General features: G+C 39.2%; 1 protein-coding gene across 2 annotated transcripts in view; it reads left to right on the top strand.

Annotated features, from left to right (window-relative positions):
* GTF2F2 (general transcription factor IIF subunit 2) overlaps positions 1–17,913 on the top strand; it is a 135,677-nt gene that overhangs the window by 94,996 nt on the left and 22,768 nt on the right. For both annotated transcript variants that reach the window (XM_086328899.1, XM_086328898.1), the window contains exon 6: positions 17,547–17,646. In XM_086328899.1, coding sequence (XP_086185025.1) covers positions 17,547–17,646 — 100 coding nt within the window. The remainder of the gene's footprint in view (positions 1–17,546; positions 17,647–17,913) is intronic.

Raw genomic sequence — 17,913 nt, forward strand, 5'->3', positions numbered from 1 at the left:
CATTCAAATGGGAAGGAAAGGCAGCTGTCTTCTGTGGAGTAATGTGCACAAGTCACTGGGCTAAAGAGGACAGGATTAGAAAGTCCTGGTCGAAATCCGGGAAGATAAATCGAGGTGTCCTGTAAGTGTGGCTTTTACACTTGGATGTTTATACCAATCAAAACAAGGACAAACACAAGCATAGCATTACCTCGAATTTACTAGAAGTCAGCCATAAAAAAGAAGGAAAATCTGTCATTTGCAGCAGCCTGGAAGCACTTGGAGGGTATTATACTAAGTGAAATAAGGCAGAGAAAGACAAATGCTTTTTGGTATCACTTATATGGAATCTAAGAAGTATAACAAACTAGTGAATATAACAAAAAAAGAGGCAGATATGGAGAACAGACTAGGGGTTACTCACGGGGAAGGAGAAGGGGCAATGTAGAGACAGGAGAGTAAGAGATACAAACTATTAAGTATAAAATAAGCTCCAGGGGTATGTTGTATGACAGGGGGATATAGCCAATATATTGTAATAACTGTAAGTGTGTAACCTTTAAAAATTGTGAATCCGTATATTGTATACCTGTAACGTATATTGTACATCAAATATACTTCAATAAAAAAAATTAATTAAAAAAAAGTCAGGATATAACTAACATCATTTTTGTAATAAACTTAATATGATAAATTTATATAACATATCACTAACATAAAAAATAGAAGCACATCTTTATATTTAGCTCCTATATAGTGTCAGTTAAAAGTTCTTAGAGGCAATGTAAATTCATGAGGAAAAGACAGAAACATTGGGGTTTTTTAGTATGTAGCCTTTGTTTTTAGAAGATTAGAATAAGAATATGTGAAATGCTACATGATTTAAATTCTTTGAGATAAATCTAATTTTAGCATTAATCTTTTGTTTGTGTTACAGAAGTTCATATCCAGCTTTTATTTTCATTCTTGGATGTAAAGTTTAAATTCTTCAAAGTTGAAACATAGGCAGAAATATTCTTTCCCTCCTTTCTATTCATTTTCTTGATGGAGAGAGAGTGAGACCATATGGCCTCGAACCCCGTTCACAGTGGAAAGTCTGAAGCAGTGATTCAGTAGGGACTCCTTTCTCCCTTTGGCATCCTATATGATAGTCTAAATGACTCTCACTTTTTCAGATCAATGTCAGGGTCACTGCAGCTGGTCCTAAACAGATATTCTTGAACCTGACCACTCTTCTCATTTCCCCCCAGCTTTCATTTGGTTCTAGTTAATCTCACTTTTTAATTTTTCAAAGGTTGCCAAAACAGCGTGTTAAAAGTTACCTTATATTTTCAGAAATTCTCTCTGAATCCCAGCCCACACTGATGGCCACATCCTGCCAGATATCCCTCATCTATTATTCCAGCATTTATAGTTTCATGGAGTCTCTAATGAAGTAGCCATTTGCTTGAGTTGCTTAGTCTCCATAGCAACAGTATCTTGGTTCGTGTATGCCTGGGTAGCTTCTTACAGCTTGACATGATATGCAGCTAATATTTCTGATTTTTCCTCAGAAGCAACTGGAAATTTGCAGAACGATATTTTAAAATTTGCTGAATAGAAGTTGTTTGATTCCACTGTTGTATTCTCTTGGCACCCATCACATAGTCATAGGATCATAGACACTTTAATTTGGAAAAATGATTCGTACTTGCAGTATGTATCACAGGGACTGGCTAGAGAAATGCTGCGTCTATCATCATAAGCAGCTTACTTAATCCCTGACCTAAATAATTTTAGGAGTAAAAGAAAGAGAGCCAAGGTTAGCAATTGGGGCTGCTTGATGACTTGGATGCTTAGCTTTAAACATCTTAAATAATTCTGGTTATAAGTATTCAAGTTGCAGTATAATAAATATGAAAATGGGAAAGTACTTATCACAGTACTTTTTTCAGTCTTTTATTGTCAGATTTCTGTTAGGTCAGCCTCTTTGAACTGCATTACCTCATTTATTTCCCCTCCTAAACACCCACTCTAAGTTCCTTCCGTCACTACTGAAGCTAACAGTTACATAAATCTGTTTTCATTTTTAAAATGGGTTTTCTTCAGATTTCACATAGTGAAAACATGCACCTTGCAGAAAATACACATTCTCTAATACACATTATTTGGACAAGACAGTGTAGCCTGTTGTGATAGAATTCATGGTTTCAAGAATCTGATCTCATCTTAAATGATAAAAAATTATTGCTGTACCATCTGTTGTAGAATATGTAAAAGCTCACTTAAAACCACCAAGTTCATTTCACACCTCAATTGCTTTTATCAAACACACTCCATACTTTAACCCCTACCTCATATGTGAATAAATGAAACCCACAGATGCCCCCTTCCCTTTAGTTATCATCTTGATCTGTATATATGCAGCAAACTCAACAAATTCTGACTAATTTCTTTCTTGGCTCTGAATATTGAACCTGAAGAAGCACCAGCATATTTTAGAATGTGTTCATTCAAATATATATATGTACATATACATACATACTTTTTTTTTTTTTCACTTTTTCCTGCCCAACTCAATTACTGAATGAATTGCACTAGGAGACCAAAGTTGCTGTCTGAGAGTGTTACCTTGGATTTTTCCGTGGACACTGACTTCACCCTCACTTTTAGCTAGCAGCACTGGAGGGACCTAAGGGCTTCCCTGGTGGCTCCATGGTAAAGAATCCACCTGCCAGTGCAGTTGGGAGATGTGGATTCAATCCCTGAGTCAGAAGATCCCCTGGAGAAGAAAGTGGCAGCCCACTCCAGTCTCTTGCCTGGAAAATTCCATGGACAGAGTAGCCTGGCAGGCTACAGTCCGTGGGGTCGCAAAGAGTCAGATGCGACTGAGCACAGGTGCACACCAAGGTTGCCGTCTGAGCATGTTCCCTGTGGACGTTCCACGGACCCAGACTTCAGCCTCACCTTCAGCTAGCAACACTGGAGGGATCTGGGGGAAAGAGCTTGGTATAAAACTGTTACCACAAAGGGAGAAAGAAAGCAAGAGTTTGTTTCCGTAACTGCTATTCCGCCTCATTCAGAATGTCTATCAAAGCAACATTTACAAAAGTTAATGACTCGGATCATCATATAAACAGTTTAACAAAATAAAATGGATTTTGTCCACATAAATAGCCTCTGTAATAACTTCTATCATCCATGCATGTTGATGATGCAGAAAATATTTTTATACATTTGTTTGGGGCCCATAAAAGTAGTCATTCTCTGACTAATAGGAGCTACATGAAGCTCCTGAGGAGCCTGATATCCCTAATGTTTTATAGGAGTTAAAGAGTATAAAGTAAGTGACTGAAAGGTAAAAGCATCTCTTAAATAGCGCTAGCAGTGCAAGTAAAACGGCACACAGAGTCTGAATCCGTAAAGCATCAGGGCTGTTCCTGCCCACAGCTTGTTTTAGAAATGGTTTTCCTATATGCTTAGCTTTTTGTCTTTGTACTAAGACCAGCTATAAAAAACCTAGACTTGATTTGAACCAGATAATGTTTTATGTATTTAGAAAAACCAGGACTGAAACATTTCTATAATGCCTTCTTCTCTCTACTAATAGCAAGAAAAATTATTTTCTTAAATTTATAAAATGATATATTCAGTTCTTAATACATCTGTCCATAAGCTCTATAAAAGAAAATTTGCTAGGTAACTTCATGTCAGTGTTCACAGTTCCTCACCAAATGATAACCTAGCTGGAAGCCTATTTATCAGTCAGCAGATAAGAAGTCTTAGGAGCTTACAGAAGTGGGGGCTGAATGTCTCTTGATAGGGCTGGCAACATGAACTGCCAAAACTGTGAAAATAGGGAATCTTAGGGTAATGATTACTCTCAGCACTTGATCAATATGGTAACATGAGCATTAGTGTTTCTGTTAGGAAACTGAGTTAGTTTTATTATATGAACGGTCATCTCTAGCAGTTTCTCTTCTACTTTTTAAAGCATTCTATCCACAAAAGTAGAACCCGTGTGAGCCTTTAAGCTCTCAAAAGCAAATTCAACTTTAAATTAATGAATACATTTCAATTCTTAATGAAAAGAAAAGGCTTTTGCATTCCGTTTCTTAAATACTTGATTATTAAGGTGTTTACTTTAAATTAATGAATATATTTCAGTTTGTAATGAGAAGAAAAGGCTTTTGTATTCTGTTTCTTAAATACTTGACTATTAAGGTGTTTTTAATCAAGATGTATGATATGATTCGAGAATATTCAAGGGCTTGGCGGTGCCCAGGACCCCACTCTGAGCTGCCACAGTGACTGCTTAGCCCGCAGTTCCCTCCTCCCATCGTCTCGGTCACACATCCCTGTGGGGTTCTATGAGCCCTTGTTGTTCATGGGGGCTCCACCAGGAAGCAGGAGGCAGCAGTCAGTTCCTGAGCTGTGGGGGAAGCTCAGGCAGGAGTTCCTCGAATCAGTACTGAGGCAACACCTGCCCTCTGTAGAGGAGAGTGGTCTGGGAGAAGAGGTGGATGGCAGCATCTGAGTGGCATGAGTGAAGTGATGGTGTCAAGACCTCTACACGGTATCTACGTGGATCCACCTCACACAGAAGTCTATGAGGGTCAGTGTGCATAAGTGTTGGGCCAAGCAGTTAAAGGACATAAAAATCTAAGCCAATCATTAGACATTATGGGCAGAAAGGGGCCCAAGAGTTATTGTTTAATGTCCCCTGAAAGCATTAGCCTCTTTGGCCGATGAAGTGAAACAATACGTGTGAAATAATCTAAAGCTGTATGGAAAAAAATCTAGAGAAAACCAACTAAAAATGTCCAGGCAGTGTAAAAGAGGGCCAAGAGAAATAGATAAAGGGAAGGAGGGGAACAGTTAACTTCGTTCAGTTGTATCCACTCTACAGTTGGTCTCCCCATGTCCTGGGAGGAAAAATATATAACCTTCTGTAATCATGTTTTATATGAGGAAGACGGGAAAAGATTTTTCAAAACTATTTAGTTTTAAATGGTTATGTATTATCTGTGTAACTTAAGATGTTCTGCTCAAGTGCATTTTTCTACTTTTGTTAAACTCAGACTCATGTTCTGGTCACTGCTGGTTGACAGTCATCTATGAGAGACTGATTTGAGTACCCTAAGGATTAACTCCAAAAATACTTTGACTGCATCTAAAATTCAGTAAATTAAAAAAAATTCTTATATATAAACAGTTACCCAAAACTGTAAGCTCCCATATTTTTAATATGTCCTTTGATGCTGTTTAATTTTAATTTGTTCTAATTAGCACTTTTATGAACATTACATGTTTTACCTGCAGCTGAATGACATTTAGAAAGAAATGTTCTTATCCTTGAAGACATCAAAGACAATGAAAGAAAGTGCTTTTTATCTGATGTAGCCAGATACCCCTATCAGGATAAAGGATGAACTTAGTTTCCATAAATCTTAGTTTTAAAATCTAATTGGTGAAGCAGATTATTATTAAAAGTTGTGCTTATTCACATAACTTCCGTACATTTCTGTTTAGTGTGACTATTTGAATGATTACAGTAAGGAAAATAATAATAGAATGTATTGAATTGTACTTTGGGACAAGCCACGTTTAAGTGTTTAAAGATGATCTCGCATACTTCTGTTGCTCTAATTATCATTTTTTCTCATGAGAGTGCCAAGGTGTTGAAGAGACTGGCTGACTTGACCACGGTAGCACTTGGTAATAGAACTAGACCTTAAAAGCAGAATCTGGTTTTAGATCCGGCCGTGTCATGGTGTCTGGTACATTCTCTAAACTAAGCATTGTTCAGAGCCATTCTGGGTGCCATAGGTTTGCTTTCATCTTTGATTTTTATTTTTAATGGGAAATTATTCAGCATGAATCTGAATTAAAAAGGTATTTCTTTGTTGCTTTTTTGAATACAGTCATCCCTGGGCATCCATGGGACATTGGTTCCAGGACCCCCTGCAGACACCAGAATTCCAGATGTGCATGTCCCTTATACAAAATGAAATTCACAGATGTGCCTGTCCCTTAAATAAAGTGGTATTAATACAGTTGGACCTTACTATCCACGCGATTTGCATCCTCAGCTACAGAAGGCCGGCTGTATTGAGTTATAAATACAGTTCCTCGTCCTTTTTACCCACCACTCCGGGAATCATAGCAAAATATTTAGGCTTTTTACTTTTCTTGGAGTATGGAGAAGAGAAATAAAAGTTCTTAAAAATGAAATGAAACAAATATTTTTGTCATTCATCATCCATTGGAGTTTAGGGTAATTTTCAGGAGTAGCTACTTGGACATGTCTTGAGAACTAACAAATGATCCCTAACTTGCTAAACTATTTTTCCTCTTAAGTTTCTACTTTGTGCCTGTACTAAAATATTAACTATTTGATTAACAGGAAAAGCAGAAGCAGTAAAGGGTTTTTTACCTCAAACGCTGTTGCTTCCTTCTGCCCCCACCCCCTTCCGCTTTGCCTGCCCTTGTTCTTCCCCCATCACACACACACTTACATTGAAATACAGTCTTTCCAAGGTGAAAAACAGTTTGCTTTCAGGAGATGGTATAAGAAATCATGCTTGACATGGTTTAAAGAAAAAACACATTGCAGTGAGTAAGTTGCAGGTGACCAAAGTTCATAGTTCTTCAGGCACTGTCTATCAGATCTAATCCCTTGAATCTATTTCTCACTTCCACTGTATAATCGTAAGGGATTTGACTTAGATCATACCTGAATGGTCTACTAGTTTTCCCTACTTTCTTCAATTAAAGTCTGAATTTGGCAATAAGGAGTTCATGATCTGAGCCACAGACCAAATTTCATAATTATTTGAACAAAAGCTCCAGGCAGTGTAATGAATCTTAGGTACCCTTTTGATTCCCAGAGTCACAAGAACTGGTTGCGTGTGCTGTCTTCTGCCCCCCTTCCTCCAGCTTGGGCATCTGTATGGGACTTGGGCGTGACCAGAGTGCTGGAGACGGGGAAGTAATGCCACTGCATAGGCTGAAGGTGGGCTTCCCTAGTGGCTCAGATGATAAAGAATCTGCCTGCAGCGCAGGAGACGTAAGAGACGTGGGTTCTATCCCTGGGTCAGGAAAGATCCCCTGCAGAAGGGAATGGCTACCCACTCCAGTATTCTTGTCTGGAGAATCCCATGGACAGAGGAGTCTGGCAGGCTACAGTCCACGGAGTCACAAAGAGTCAGACATAACAGTGACTAACACAAACAGGCTGAAGGTAGCTACTGAACATGCCTTCAAGTTTAAGATAGTAAGTAGATTACTTAAGGAAAGACTATGAGAGTAAAGGAAATTATATAAGATAGTAAAAATATTTTGGCCATTGGGTGAGATACTTATATTTTGGACTATTGAGTGGAGATTCTGTGTCTTTTAGCTAATGGAGGATACTCTCTGGAATGTTGGTGATGTATGCTCTTCCTGGAGAAGTGACAATTTGACAAGGGATTGACAGTCTTACAGTGTTTGGCTGTAAAACAAAAAGTAGGCAGTAATTAAAAAAACAAAACCAAGACACTTATAAAGTGTCTTCATTATGCTGTCATTTACTTTACCTTACCCAACACATACCCAAAAACTCGTGGGTGACTTGTTTCTAACGAATGTAGGAGCAAGCAAAGCCCATTGTGAATTTTTATTCCCTCACCAGTGAAAGAAATATTCTATGTCTGTATTGTCTTGTGGTATCCACATGTGTCTGTTGAACACTTAACATGGCTGACATGTCTGAGGAAATGAAGTTTCAGTTTAAATAGTTGCATATCGCTAGTGGCTACTCTGGAGAAGGCAATGGCACCCCACTCCAGTACTCTTGCCTGGAAAATCCCATGGGCGGAGGAGCCTGTAGGCTGCAGTCCATGGGGTCCCTAAGAGTCAGACATGACTGAGCGACTTCACTTTCACTTTTCACTTTCATGCATTGGAGAAGGAAATGGCAACCCACTCCAGTGTTCTTGCCTGGAGAATCCCTGGGATGGGGAGCCTGGTGGGCTGCCGGCTCTCGGGTCGCACAGAGTCGGACACGACTGAAGTGACTTAGCCGCAGCAGCAGCAGCAGTGGCTACTCTATTGGATAGTGCAAGTAGATAATGGAGTTTTTTCCCTTTGTTGGGTTTTTCCTACAGAGTGAAAATTAAGCCTTATGTATTTTACAGTCTCTTCTCTTAAATGGCAGATCTGGGTGTTAGCATGTGCTGTGCTGTGCTTAAGTTGCTCAGTCATGTCCAACTGTTTGGAACCCCATGGACTGTAGCCCACCAGGCTCCTTTGTCCATGGGGATTCTCCAGGCAAGAATACTGCAGTCAGTGGGTTGCCGTTTCCTTCTCTATATTACTGTAAATCTTATGATATGACGTCCAGATTACCATTATTGATTAATTGCAGCCTAAAACTTGTCTTCTTCTCATCTTTTTTTTCCCTCACTTGCTTATTTAACACATTTATATTGCATGCCTAATTTCTAGGCCCTGGGAATATGAACAAGGTCCCTATTTTCATGAAGCTTAAAATAATTAACAGGTATTTGTAAGACACTTAAATTACTTAATTTTAATGTTTACTCTGTGTAATCCTTCTAGTAGTCCTTCCAGGTAAGGATATGTTTGATTACTTGTCAGTTGCAAGTGCTGAAATTTTTTCAAATCCACATTCTAACAGACAAATATGTATTGGGTTGGCCAAAAAGTCCGTTTGGGCTTTTCCTTAAGGTTGTATGGAAAAACCCAAATGAACTTTTTGCCCAACCCAATACTGTTAATACTATTACTGTTCCTCTGAGAAACTCTGTCCTGTGGAAGCTTCCTGTAAATGTACTGTCTTTTTTTTTTTGGTACTGTCTTAAAACTAGGCATCATCAGAACCTTTTGGTATTAGTAGATCCCCTGGTTATTCCCTCACCTTGCCTTCCCCCTAGCCTTCTGCCTGCCCGCTCCTGAGCTGGGCCTTCTTCTGAATGTTGCATCTTGTTTTCTGACTTGGGGCCCAGAAGGTGTCCTCTTGTTCACAGGCAGTCCCAGCACTCTGGCTGTTCCTGCTTCTCCTTGCAGGGACACTTTTCTCTCGCTTACCCTGCAAATGTCAGCCTCCTGCTCCCCCCTTGGGAAGCACTGTTTACCTCCTTCACTGCTTTACTCCCTCCTTTTCAAAAATGAAATCAACATCGTAAGATAATTTACCTTCTTTTGTGAAACCTGTCATTTTAAGAATAGCATAAATTGCAGTCAAATGTAGCTGGAGCACAAAGGATAGATGAATGCAAAAGTAATGATATTTACATCGTAAAATGACTCCTACACATTGGCAGTTGCTGATGGAAACACTTGTTCAGTGATTTTGGAGTTGCTTAATTCTATACTTGACAACCAGATTAGCTAGGCAGTATTACTTAGGGATTTTTGCTTAGGCAGGAGAATAGTCTATGTGTATATACTGCTGCTGCTGCTAAGTCGCTTCAGTCGTGTCCTACTCTGTGCGACCCCAGAGATGGCAGCCCACCAGGCTTCCCCGTCCCTGGGATTCTCCAGGCAAGAACACTGGAGTGGGTTGCCATTTCCTTCTCCAATGCATGAAAGTGAAAAGTGAAAGGGAAGTCGCTCAGTCATGTCCAACTCTAGCGACCCCATGGACTGCAGCCTACCAGGCTTCTCCACCCATGGGATTTTCCAGGCAAAAGTACTGGAGTGGGGTGCCATTGCCTTCTCCATAATGAGGCGTTATTGTGGAATTTGTTAATACGGGATTCAGCCTTTTCTCCTGTGATATAATTGTCCAATAAAGGTGTCATTTGTTCACTTGCTTAACCAATATTCGTTGTTACTTTTATATAGGATGCACTAAGTGAGATCAATGAAGGATTAATTGAATAAAATATGTAGACTTGTCTTCCCCAGTCTGCCAACAGCTTAGAGCAATAGAAATTTGGCTTTTTTTCATTGTTTTAGATTTTGACATTTGAAATATTTGGAGGGTGTTTATACTACATTTTTATTTGAGGATTGAATTCCCATTACAGTGTGTAAATTGTAATACACCATAATGAAGCTCTTTAATAAGGTGGATTATGAACCATAATTATAGCCAGTGGCTAGTGACATTGCAGAAGGCAATGGCACCCCACTCCAGTACTCTTGCCTGGAAAATCCCATGGACGGAGGAGCCTGATAGGCTGCAGTCCATGGGGTTGCTAGGAGTCAGACACGACTGAGCGACTTCCCTTTCACTTTTCACTTTCACGCACTGAAGAAGGAAATGGCAACCCACTCCAGTATTCTTGCCTGGAGAATCCCAGGGACAGGGGAGCCTGGTGGGCTGCCGTCTCAGGGGTCGCACAGAGTCGGACACGACTGAAGCGACTTAGCAGCAGCAGCAGCAGTGACATTGATGAAATAGGAATCTTTTTTCATTGTTGTAAAGAAGAATGTATTGGACTTCTCTGGCAATCCAGCAGTTAAGACTCCGTTCTTCCCATGCAGGGTGTGTGGATTCGATCCCTGGTCAGGGAACTGTGATACTACATGCTACTTGGTATGACCAAATTAAAAAAAATAAAGAATGTGCTCTTTTGTACGTGTCTGTGTAGAATTGGGCTAACTGAAAGCAGGTGGGTACCTTCAATTTCCCCAATAAAGGAAAATTGCTTTTTTTGAGATTAGTTGTTATACAATATTATATAAGTTTCAGATATACAACAAAGTGATTCATAATGTTTAAAGGTTATATTCCATTTATAGTTATTACAAGAGAATTACTTGTTTTTAACTAAACTCAATGAACTTTTAAATAGAGGTGTTACTCAGTTATATGGCCTTTTTGGGAGTGTATAGATTAACTACTTGAGGCTTTGGGTTAAAAAAAAGAAAAGATGTGAGCTCCCATTGTTGTGCTTTTAAGATTGAGAAGATGTATGCAGAGCTTTAACACAGTTTCTACAACATAGTAAAATACTTTCTAGATGTCTGTTGTTATGGTTGTTTTATTAGTGTTTTCAGTCTTAGGTTATTTAACCCTTGAGCTTTTCCTTTGATTGGAAAGTAAGAAACTGACCCTTTATATAATATTCTAGAAAGACTGGTAATTCAGTGAATCCTAGTCTTCTAAGACTGTGGACATATATTCTAAACTGTCCGGAAATGGTGGTAGTAATTAGCACCACACTTTTGTTTTTTAGTGGTTTGTAAAAGTAGGGTCTATCTGTGTCCAAATGATCATATAGTGATATTTTTCTATTATTTTTTCTTGAAAATAACACCATGTTTTTAAATTTTCTGAAAAAGTTAAGACTCTGTTTAAAAAAAAAAAAGATTTATATATTTTTGGCTGCGCTGGGTCCTCGCTGCTGTGCGCTCAGGCTTTGCCCGGTTGTGGCGAGTGGGCACTACTCCTCATTGCAGCGTGCAGGCTTCCCACTGAAGTGACTGCTTTGGTTGTGGAGCATGGGCTTAGTGGCCTTGCAGCACGTGGGATCTTTCTGGACCAGGGATCAAACCCATGTCCTCTTCATTGGCAGGCTGATTCATAACCACTGGACCACCAGGCAAATCCCAGACCGATTTCTTACATGATTGGGACAGTAAAACTTTCAGCTTTCCCCCAGTCCAGCCCCAGACCTCTGTGTGTAGTTTGCTGTTCAGCTGTGCAAACCAGATATTTTTCACATTGTACTATTTTGTACAAGCCTAGTTTTAAACCTTATTTTGACTCTGAAGGCATGTTGAGGTCAGTGATGTTTAATTTGGTACATTGTTCAGTGGTGAAATGGAGTTGCAAATTGTTCTGACACTTCATGGGATAATGTTAAATGAATTATTTAGTGTTAAGTAAAGAACCCTGCTAAATTATTTTAAACTATTCAAGTTAATTAAAGTATTTTAAGGTTTAGTTCTTCAAAAATATATTTTCCATCCATAGGTTAACCTTTTGAATTTTGAATCATAAGATATCCTCTTTTAATTAAAACAAAACCCTTGAACTTGACTTTTTAAATGTATAATAAGAAGGTTAAATTTTTATATGAGCTCTTTCAAAAAAAAGTTAATTCAGTGTTTTCCTTTATATATTTAAAAGATTGAATACTTTGAGGATAAAAATGGCATGACACTCTATGAAAGATGAAATTGGCTGTTAGAACTTCTGCATTAGAATTGAAAGGAAACCATGCCACCTAAATCTGAATCAGGATACAGTGGCTGAAATAAATTCTAGTGTAAGAGTATGACAAGAAATAAGCTACCATTTATAAAAACGCACTTAACCTAAATACAGTGAAATCCCAAGGTATTTTCAAGCTGTGAAGTAATGGGAACAATCATTTAATGTGGAAAGAAGAAGCCAGTGCATGCCTCCCTCCTTGAATGTCTCATAAGATCAAATTGTGGAGCGAGGTGATTGAAACAGAAAAGATAATTTAGTGGCAGCATAACAGCTAGATTACCATTTAGAGAGGCCAGGCCCCTGAGAACTGATTGCATTAAGGGGATAGGCCTAAGGTTAGAATACAGAGAGAGGTGTTCAGAAACAGGCTGCCACTTGTTTTTTTTTTTTCCCTCCAAAGGATTTACACATGTGTAGTTCTCAGTTCTGGAGAAGGCAATGGCACCCCACTCCAGTACTCTTGCCTGGAAAATCCCATGGGCAGAGGAGCCTGGTAGGCTGCAGTCCATGGGGTCTCAAAGAGTCGGACACGACTGAGCGACTTCACTTTCACTTTTCACTTTCATGCACTGGAGAAGGAAATGGCAACCCACTCTAGTGTTATTGCCTGGAGAATCCCAGGGACGGGGGAGCCTGGTGGGCTGCCATCTATGGGGTCGCACAGAGTCGGACACGACTAAAGCGACTTAGCAGTAGCAGTTCTCAGTTCAGTTCAGTCACTCAGTAATGTCCGACTCTTTGCGACCCCATGGACTGCAGCACGCCAGGCTTTCCTGTCCATCACCAGCTGCTGGAGCTTGCTCAGACCCATGTCCATCGAGTCGGTGATGCCATCCAACCATTTCATCCTCTGTCATCCCTTTCTCCTCCTGCCTTCAATCTTTCCCAGCATCAGGGTCTTTTCCAATGTGTCAGTTCTTCGCATCAGGTGGCCAAAGTATTGGAGCTTCAGCATCAGACCTTCCAATGAATGTTCAGGACTGTTTTCCTTTAGGATTGACTGGTTTGATCTCCTTGCTGGCAACCCACTCCAGTACTCTTGCCTGGAGAATCCTGTGGACAGAGGAGCCTGGTGGACTGCTATCCATTGGGTCACATAGAGTCAGACATGATTGAAGTGACTTAGCATGCATGCATGCGTTGGAGAAGGAAATGGCAACCCACTCCAGTATTCTTGCCTGGAGAATCTCAGGGACACAGGAGCCTGGTGGGCTGCCGTCTATGGCTTCGCACAGAGTCGGAAACGATTGAAGTGACTTAGCAGCAGCAGCATAGTTCTAATCCTTTGTAAACATTCCTATACCTATCTGCAACCATTCATTTCTTTCTAAACATTTGTCTGTCAGTCACTTTGAGACGTCTTCTTGGCTTGGAGGAGTTGTTTCCACCTAGTCTTTTGGGCTTCACCTCTTAGGAACGTGGGCTGACCTGCTTCAGCTTACCAAGTGAACATCTTGGAGTTATTCTTTACTTTGTAGCAGCACACAGTCAGTTGTCATAATACCAACCCCCTGTCCCTCTTTAGTCCCGCAGATAACCAGTTATAGGTAAGCATTTGTTTAATGTTTGTCTTCCACTAAGCAAGTCTTTTCTTGGTAGACAGAGGCACCCAGGAAATATCCTGATGCTGGGAAAGATTGAAGGCAGAAGGAGAGGGGAAGACAGAGGACGAGATGGTTGGATGGCATCACCGACTTGATGGACATGAGTTTGAGCAAGTTCTGGGAGATGGTAAAGGACAGGGAAGCCTGGCGTGCCACAGCCCATGGGGTCGCAAAGAGTCAGACACAACTGAGCCACTGAACAACAACAAGAATAGGCACCCAGTAAAGATTTGCTGGATGACTGCCTGTAAGAAGCTTCTTCTAAAGTCTGGGCATGGCACAGCTTCAGCCATAGCAATGCACGTGTAGGAGAACAGTGGATTGAGCTGGAGAGGGAGCAGGGACTAGATCCCAGAATGACATGCAGTCATGGGAAGAAGCTTGTGCATCACCCAAGAGCAGTGAAGAGGCCATTGAAAGATTGTAAATCGAAGTCCATCTGTGGGTGGATAGCTCCCTTCTAGGGCTCTAGCTAGTGCTTTTTTCCTAGTTTATAGAAACTCTACTTGGCCCATGAAAACAAAGTAACACAGTAAATACAATTTATGGTTACATGTACAGTAAATTTCTGAAGACATTTCTAGAGTACATTTTTTACACTTCATAAAATTATGATCTTATATAGTTAATATATATGGATTTGTAAATAATTGAAAGAATTAAAATACTTATATTTTAATACTGAAATAACTATACTCAATTTGGCAATCGCAGTTAAAAACAAAACCAGTAGTATTTACAGCTTTCAAATTAAAAAAGCAATTGGTAGGTCTCTAATATTTCCTGAGGAATTTGGTATTATATATCAAATCTCAAAGAAAGCCAGTGCCAAAGAATGATCAGATTACCCTACAGTTGCACTCATTTCACATGCTAGCAAGATTATGCTCAAAATCCTTCAGATTGGACTTCAGCTGTACATGAACTGAGAACTTCCAGATGTACAAGCTGGATTTAGAAAAGGCAGAGGAACCAGAGATCAAAATTTCTAACATCCACTGGATCATAGAAAAAGCAAGGGAATTCCAAAAAAATATCTACTTCTGCTTCATTGATCATGGTAAAGCCTTTGACTGTGTGGGTCACAACAAACTGTGGAAATTTTTTAAAGAGATGGGAACACTGGACCACCTTACCTGCCTCCTTAGAGGCTCCTGTGTGCAGCACAGGAAGCCACAGTTAGAACCGGACATGGAACAAAGGACTGGTTCCAGATTGGGAAGGGAGTACATCAAGGCTGTATATTGTGACCCTGCTTATAGTAACTTCTATACAGAGTACATCATGCAGAATGCCAGGCTGGATGAAGCTCAAGCTGGAATCAAGATTGCCTGGAGAAATATCAACAACTTCCGATACCCAGATGACACCGCCCTTATGTCAGAAAGCAAAGAGGAACTAAAAGCCTCTTGATGAAGGTGAAAGAGGAGAATGAAAAAGCTGGCTTAAAACTCAATTTTCATAAAACAAAGATCATGGCATCTGGTTCTGTCTCTTATGGCAAATAGATGGGGGAAAAGTGGAAACACTGACTTTATTTCCTTGGGCTCCAAAATCACTGTGGAGGATGATTTCAGCCACAAAATTAAAAGATGCTTGCTCCTTGGAAGAAAAGCTATGACAAACTTAAAAAGCATATTAGAAAGCAGAGATAACACTTTGCTGAGAGAGGTTCATATAGCCAAAGCTATGGTTTTTCCACTAGTCATGTACGGATGTGAGAGTTAGACCATGAAGACAGCTGAGTACCAAAGAATTAATGCTTTCAAACTGGGGTGCTGGAGCAAACTCTGGAGAGTCCTTTGGACAGCAAGGAGATTAAACCAGTCAATCCTAAAGAAAATCAACCCTGAATATTCATTGGAAGGACTGATGCTGAAGCTGACACTACAATACTTTTGGCCACCGATGTGAAGAGTTGACTTACTAGAAAAGACACTGATGCTGAGAAAGACTGAGGACAAGAGGAGAAAGGAGTGACAGATGATGAGTTGGTTAAATGGCATCACTGACTCAGTGGACATGAGTTTGAGCAAACTCCAGGAGATAGCGAAAGACAGCGAAGCCTGGTGTGCTGCAGTCCATGGAGTTGCAAAGAGTTGGACACGACTTAGTTACTGAACAACAACCACCTAAAAATAAGCAGAAGGAAACAGAACAGAAAGTCCATCCAACAAATTAAATAATAATGTTATAAAAAAAGAAACAGTTACCTTTTATATGACAAGTTGTTCCTTTGAAAGAATTTTAAATGAAAATTATTTTTAAAGTCCCATTAAAAGAAAGTGATATATTATGTTCAACATATATTATTTTTAAATGAGCAACATTTTTATAGCTTTCAAACTAACCTTCCCAGAAACAATATTTCTTTTTCCTATAAAAGAAGTATACTTACTTTTCTGATTGTAAAAGTGATAGATGCTTATTACAGAAAACTTAGAATATATATGGGAATCTTAAATGCCTTCATTCTGATCTCTTCCCATCTTTCATGTGAAGTTCCACTTTCTTTAAAACTGTATCTTCTTTTTTTCGTCTGTATCAAGTAGATAATTTTCTAATATGGTTCTCAGTTTCTTTGCTGTGATCATTGCATCGTTCCTTTGGGGTTCATTTAACTTCTTGCTGAAATGAATCCTTGAGTAGTTCTCTTGGTGAGGATCTATGTTTTTGTATGAGTATTTTTATTTCATTCTTACTCTTTGATTATAATTTAGCTAGACATGGCTGGCAATTATTTTTCCTGTAGTGCTTTAAGTTAAGAAGTCTGTAGGTACAGTGGTGCCTTTTGTCCTTTAAAAATAGTTACTTTGGAAAAAAGTAATCATTTTGGAAAGCTATACCTTTTCCTGCCTTAAAACGTTTTTGTTTAGATTTACTGTCTTCATATACCAGAATAATTTAATTTTTAAAATAAGTAAATGGTTGACTGTGAGTCACTTGGTATGGTAATATATGTTACCTTTACCTTTACCTAATATATTTACCTTTTGTTGTTCTTTAATTGGTAAGTCATGTCAGACTCTTTACAACCCTAAGAACTGTGGCCTGCCAGGCTCTTCTTGTCCATGGGATTTCCCAGGCAAGGTACTTGAGTGGGTTGCCATTTCCTGCTCCAGGGGATCTGTCCACCCAAGGATGAAATCCACGTCTCTTGTATTGGCAGGTGGATTCTTTATCACTGGGCCACCAGGGAAGCCCACGGTAATATTTAGTCCAAAACAAAATCTCCTAAGATTGCTATTTGAATATGTACTAGTATTATATTTTATAATATGCTCTACATAGTGTCATATGTTTATTTTACAGTTCTTTTTCCAAAAGCGCTATTTTTAGTTGCATTTTAGTTTAGATGGATCATTTATCTGCACTGTCCAGTGAAGCAGCTACTGGCCTGAGTGCTGATGTGTCCTGTTTTTATGTACTTTTGTCAAATGATTGGAAGTTTTAAATAAGTACCTTGATTAGTTTTAGACCATATAACTTAAGATAATTCATTTTTACATGCAGATTTTTTTTCCATAAATTTAAAGCTGATTAGCTTCTTTGTTTTAAAAGTTAAGGTTTGACTGTACAGTATATGATTTAGAAGGAAGTTGTAGAAATAAATGAGATAGTTTGTATGTTTAGTTGGTGGTCTGCTTTCCATGTTATAGTCACATACAGTGTGTTTTTGAAGTATTAAGGCTGATATATCTTCTTTATATGTGAAGTATTAGGTCTTGATAAAAAGATTATCGGAATACCTGTTCAGGTTTCACTCTAATAAACAAGTAAGTTTGTTGATAATGCCTTCTGTTTTTCAGATTGCAAATAGAAGAATCTTCCAAACCTGTAAGGCTATCACAGCAGCTGGACAAAGTCGTGACAACCAATTACAAACCTGTTGCTAATCATCAATACAATGTAAGTCTTCATGTCGTTCTTCATTCTGGTCTGTCTTTAATGTCATAGACTCTTAGGTTTTGAAAGGACCGTAGCAGTCACACACCTTGCTGTCAGGTGCTTGAGGTATCCAGGCTTAGTGGGCAAGATAACAGTTTGCTGAGCACAGAAAAGGTATTCACTCTATAGCCAAAGTCATACAATGAGAAGACAACCACTGCTGAAATGACTCCTGAAAAGTTTTTCAGAGAAATAAAACATTTCTTCAGTGTTTCTAATGTTTTGAAG

The sequence above is a fragment of the Bos grunniens genome, chromosome 12, assembly GCF_055505025.1.
Source record: "Bos grunniens cultivar Pamir isolate PY7600 chromosome 12, Bosgru_T2T1.0, whole genome shotgun sequence".
In the NCBI taxonomy this organism is placed as follows: Eukaryota; Metazoa; Chordata; class Mammalia; order Artiodactyla; family Bovidae; genus Bos; species Bos grunniens.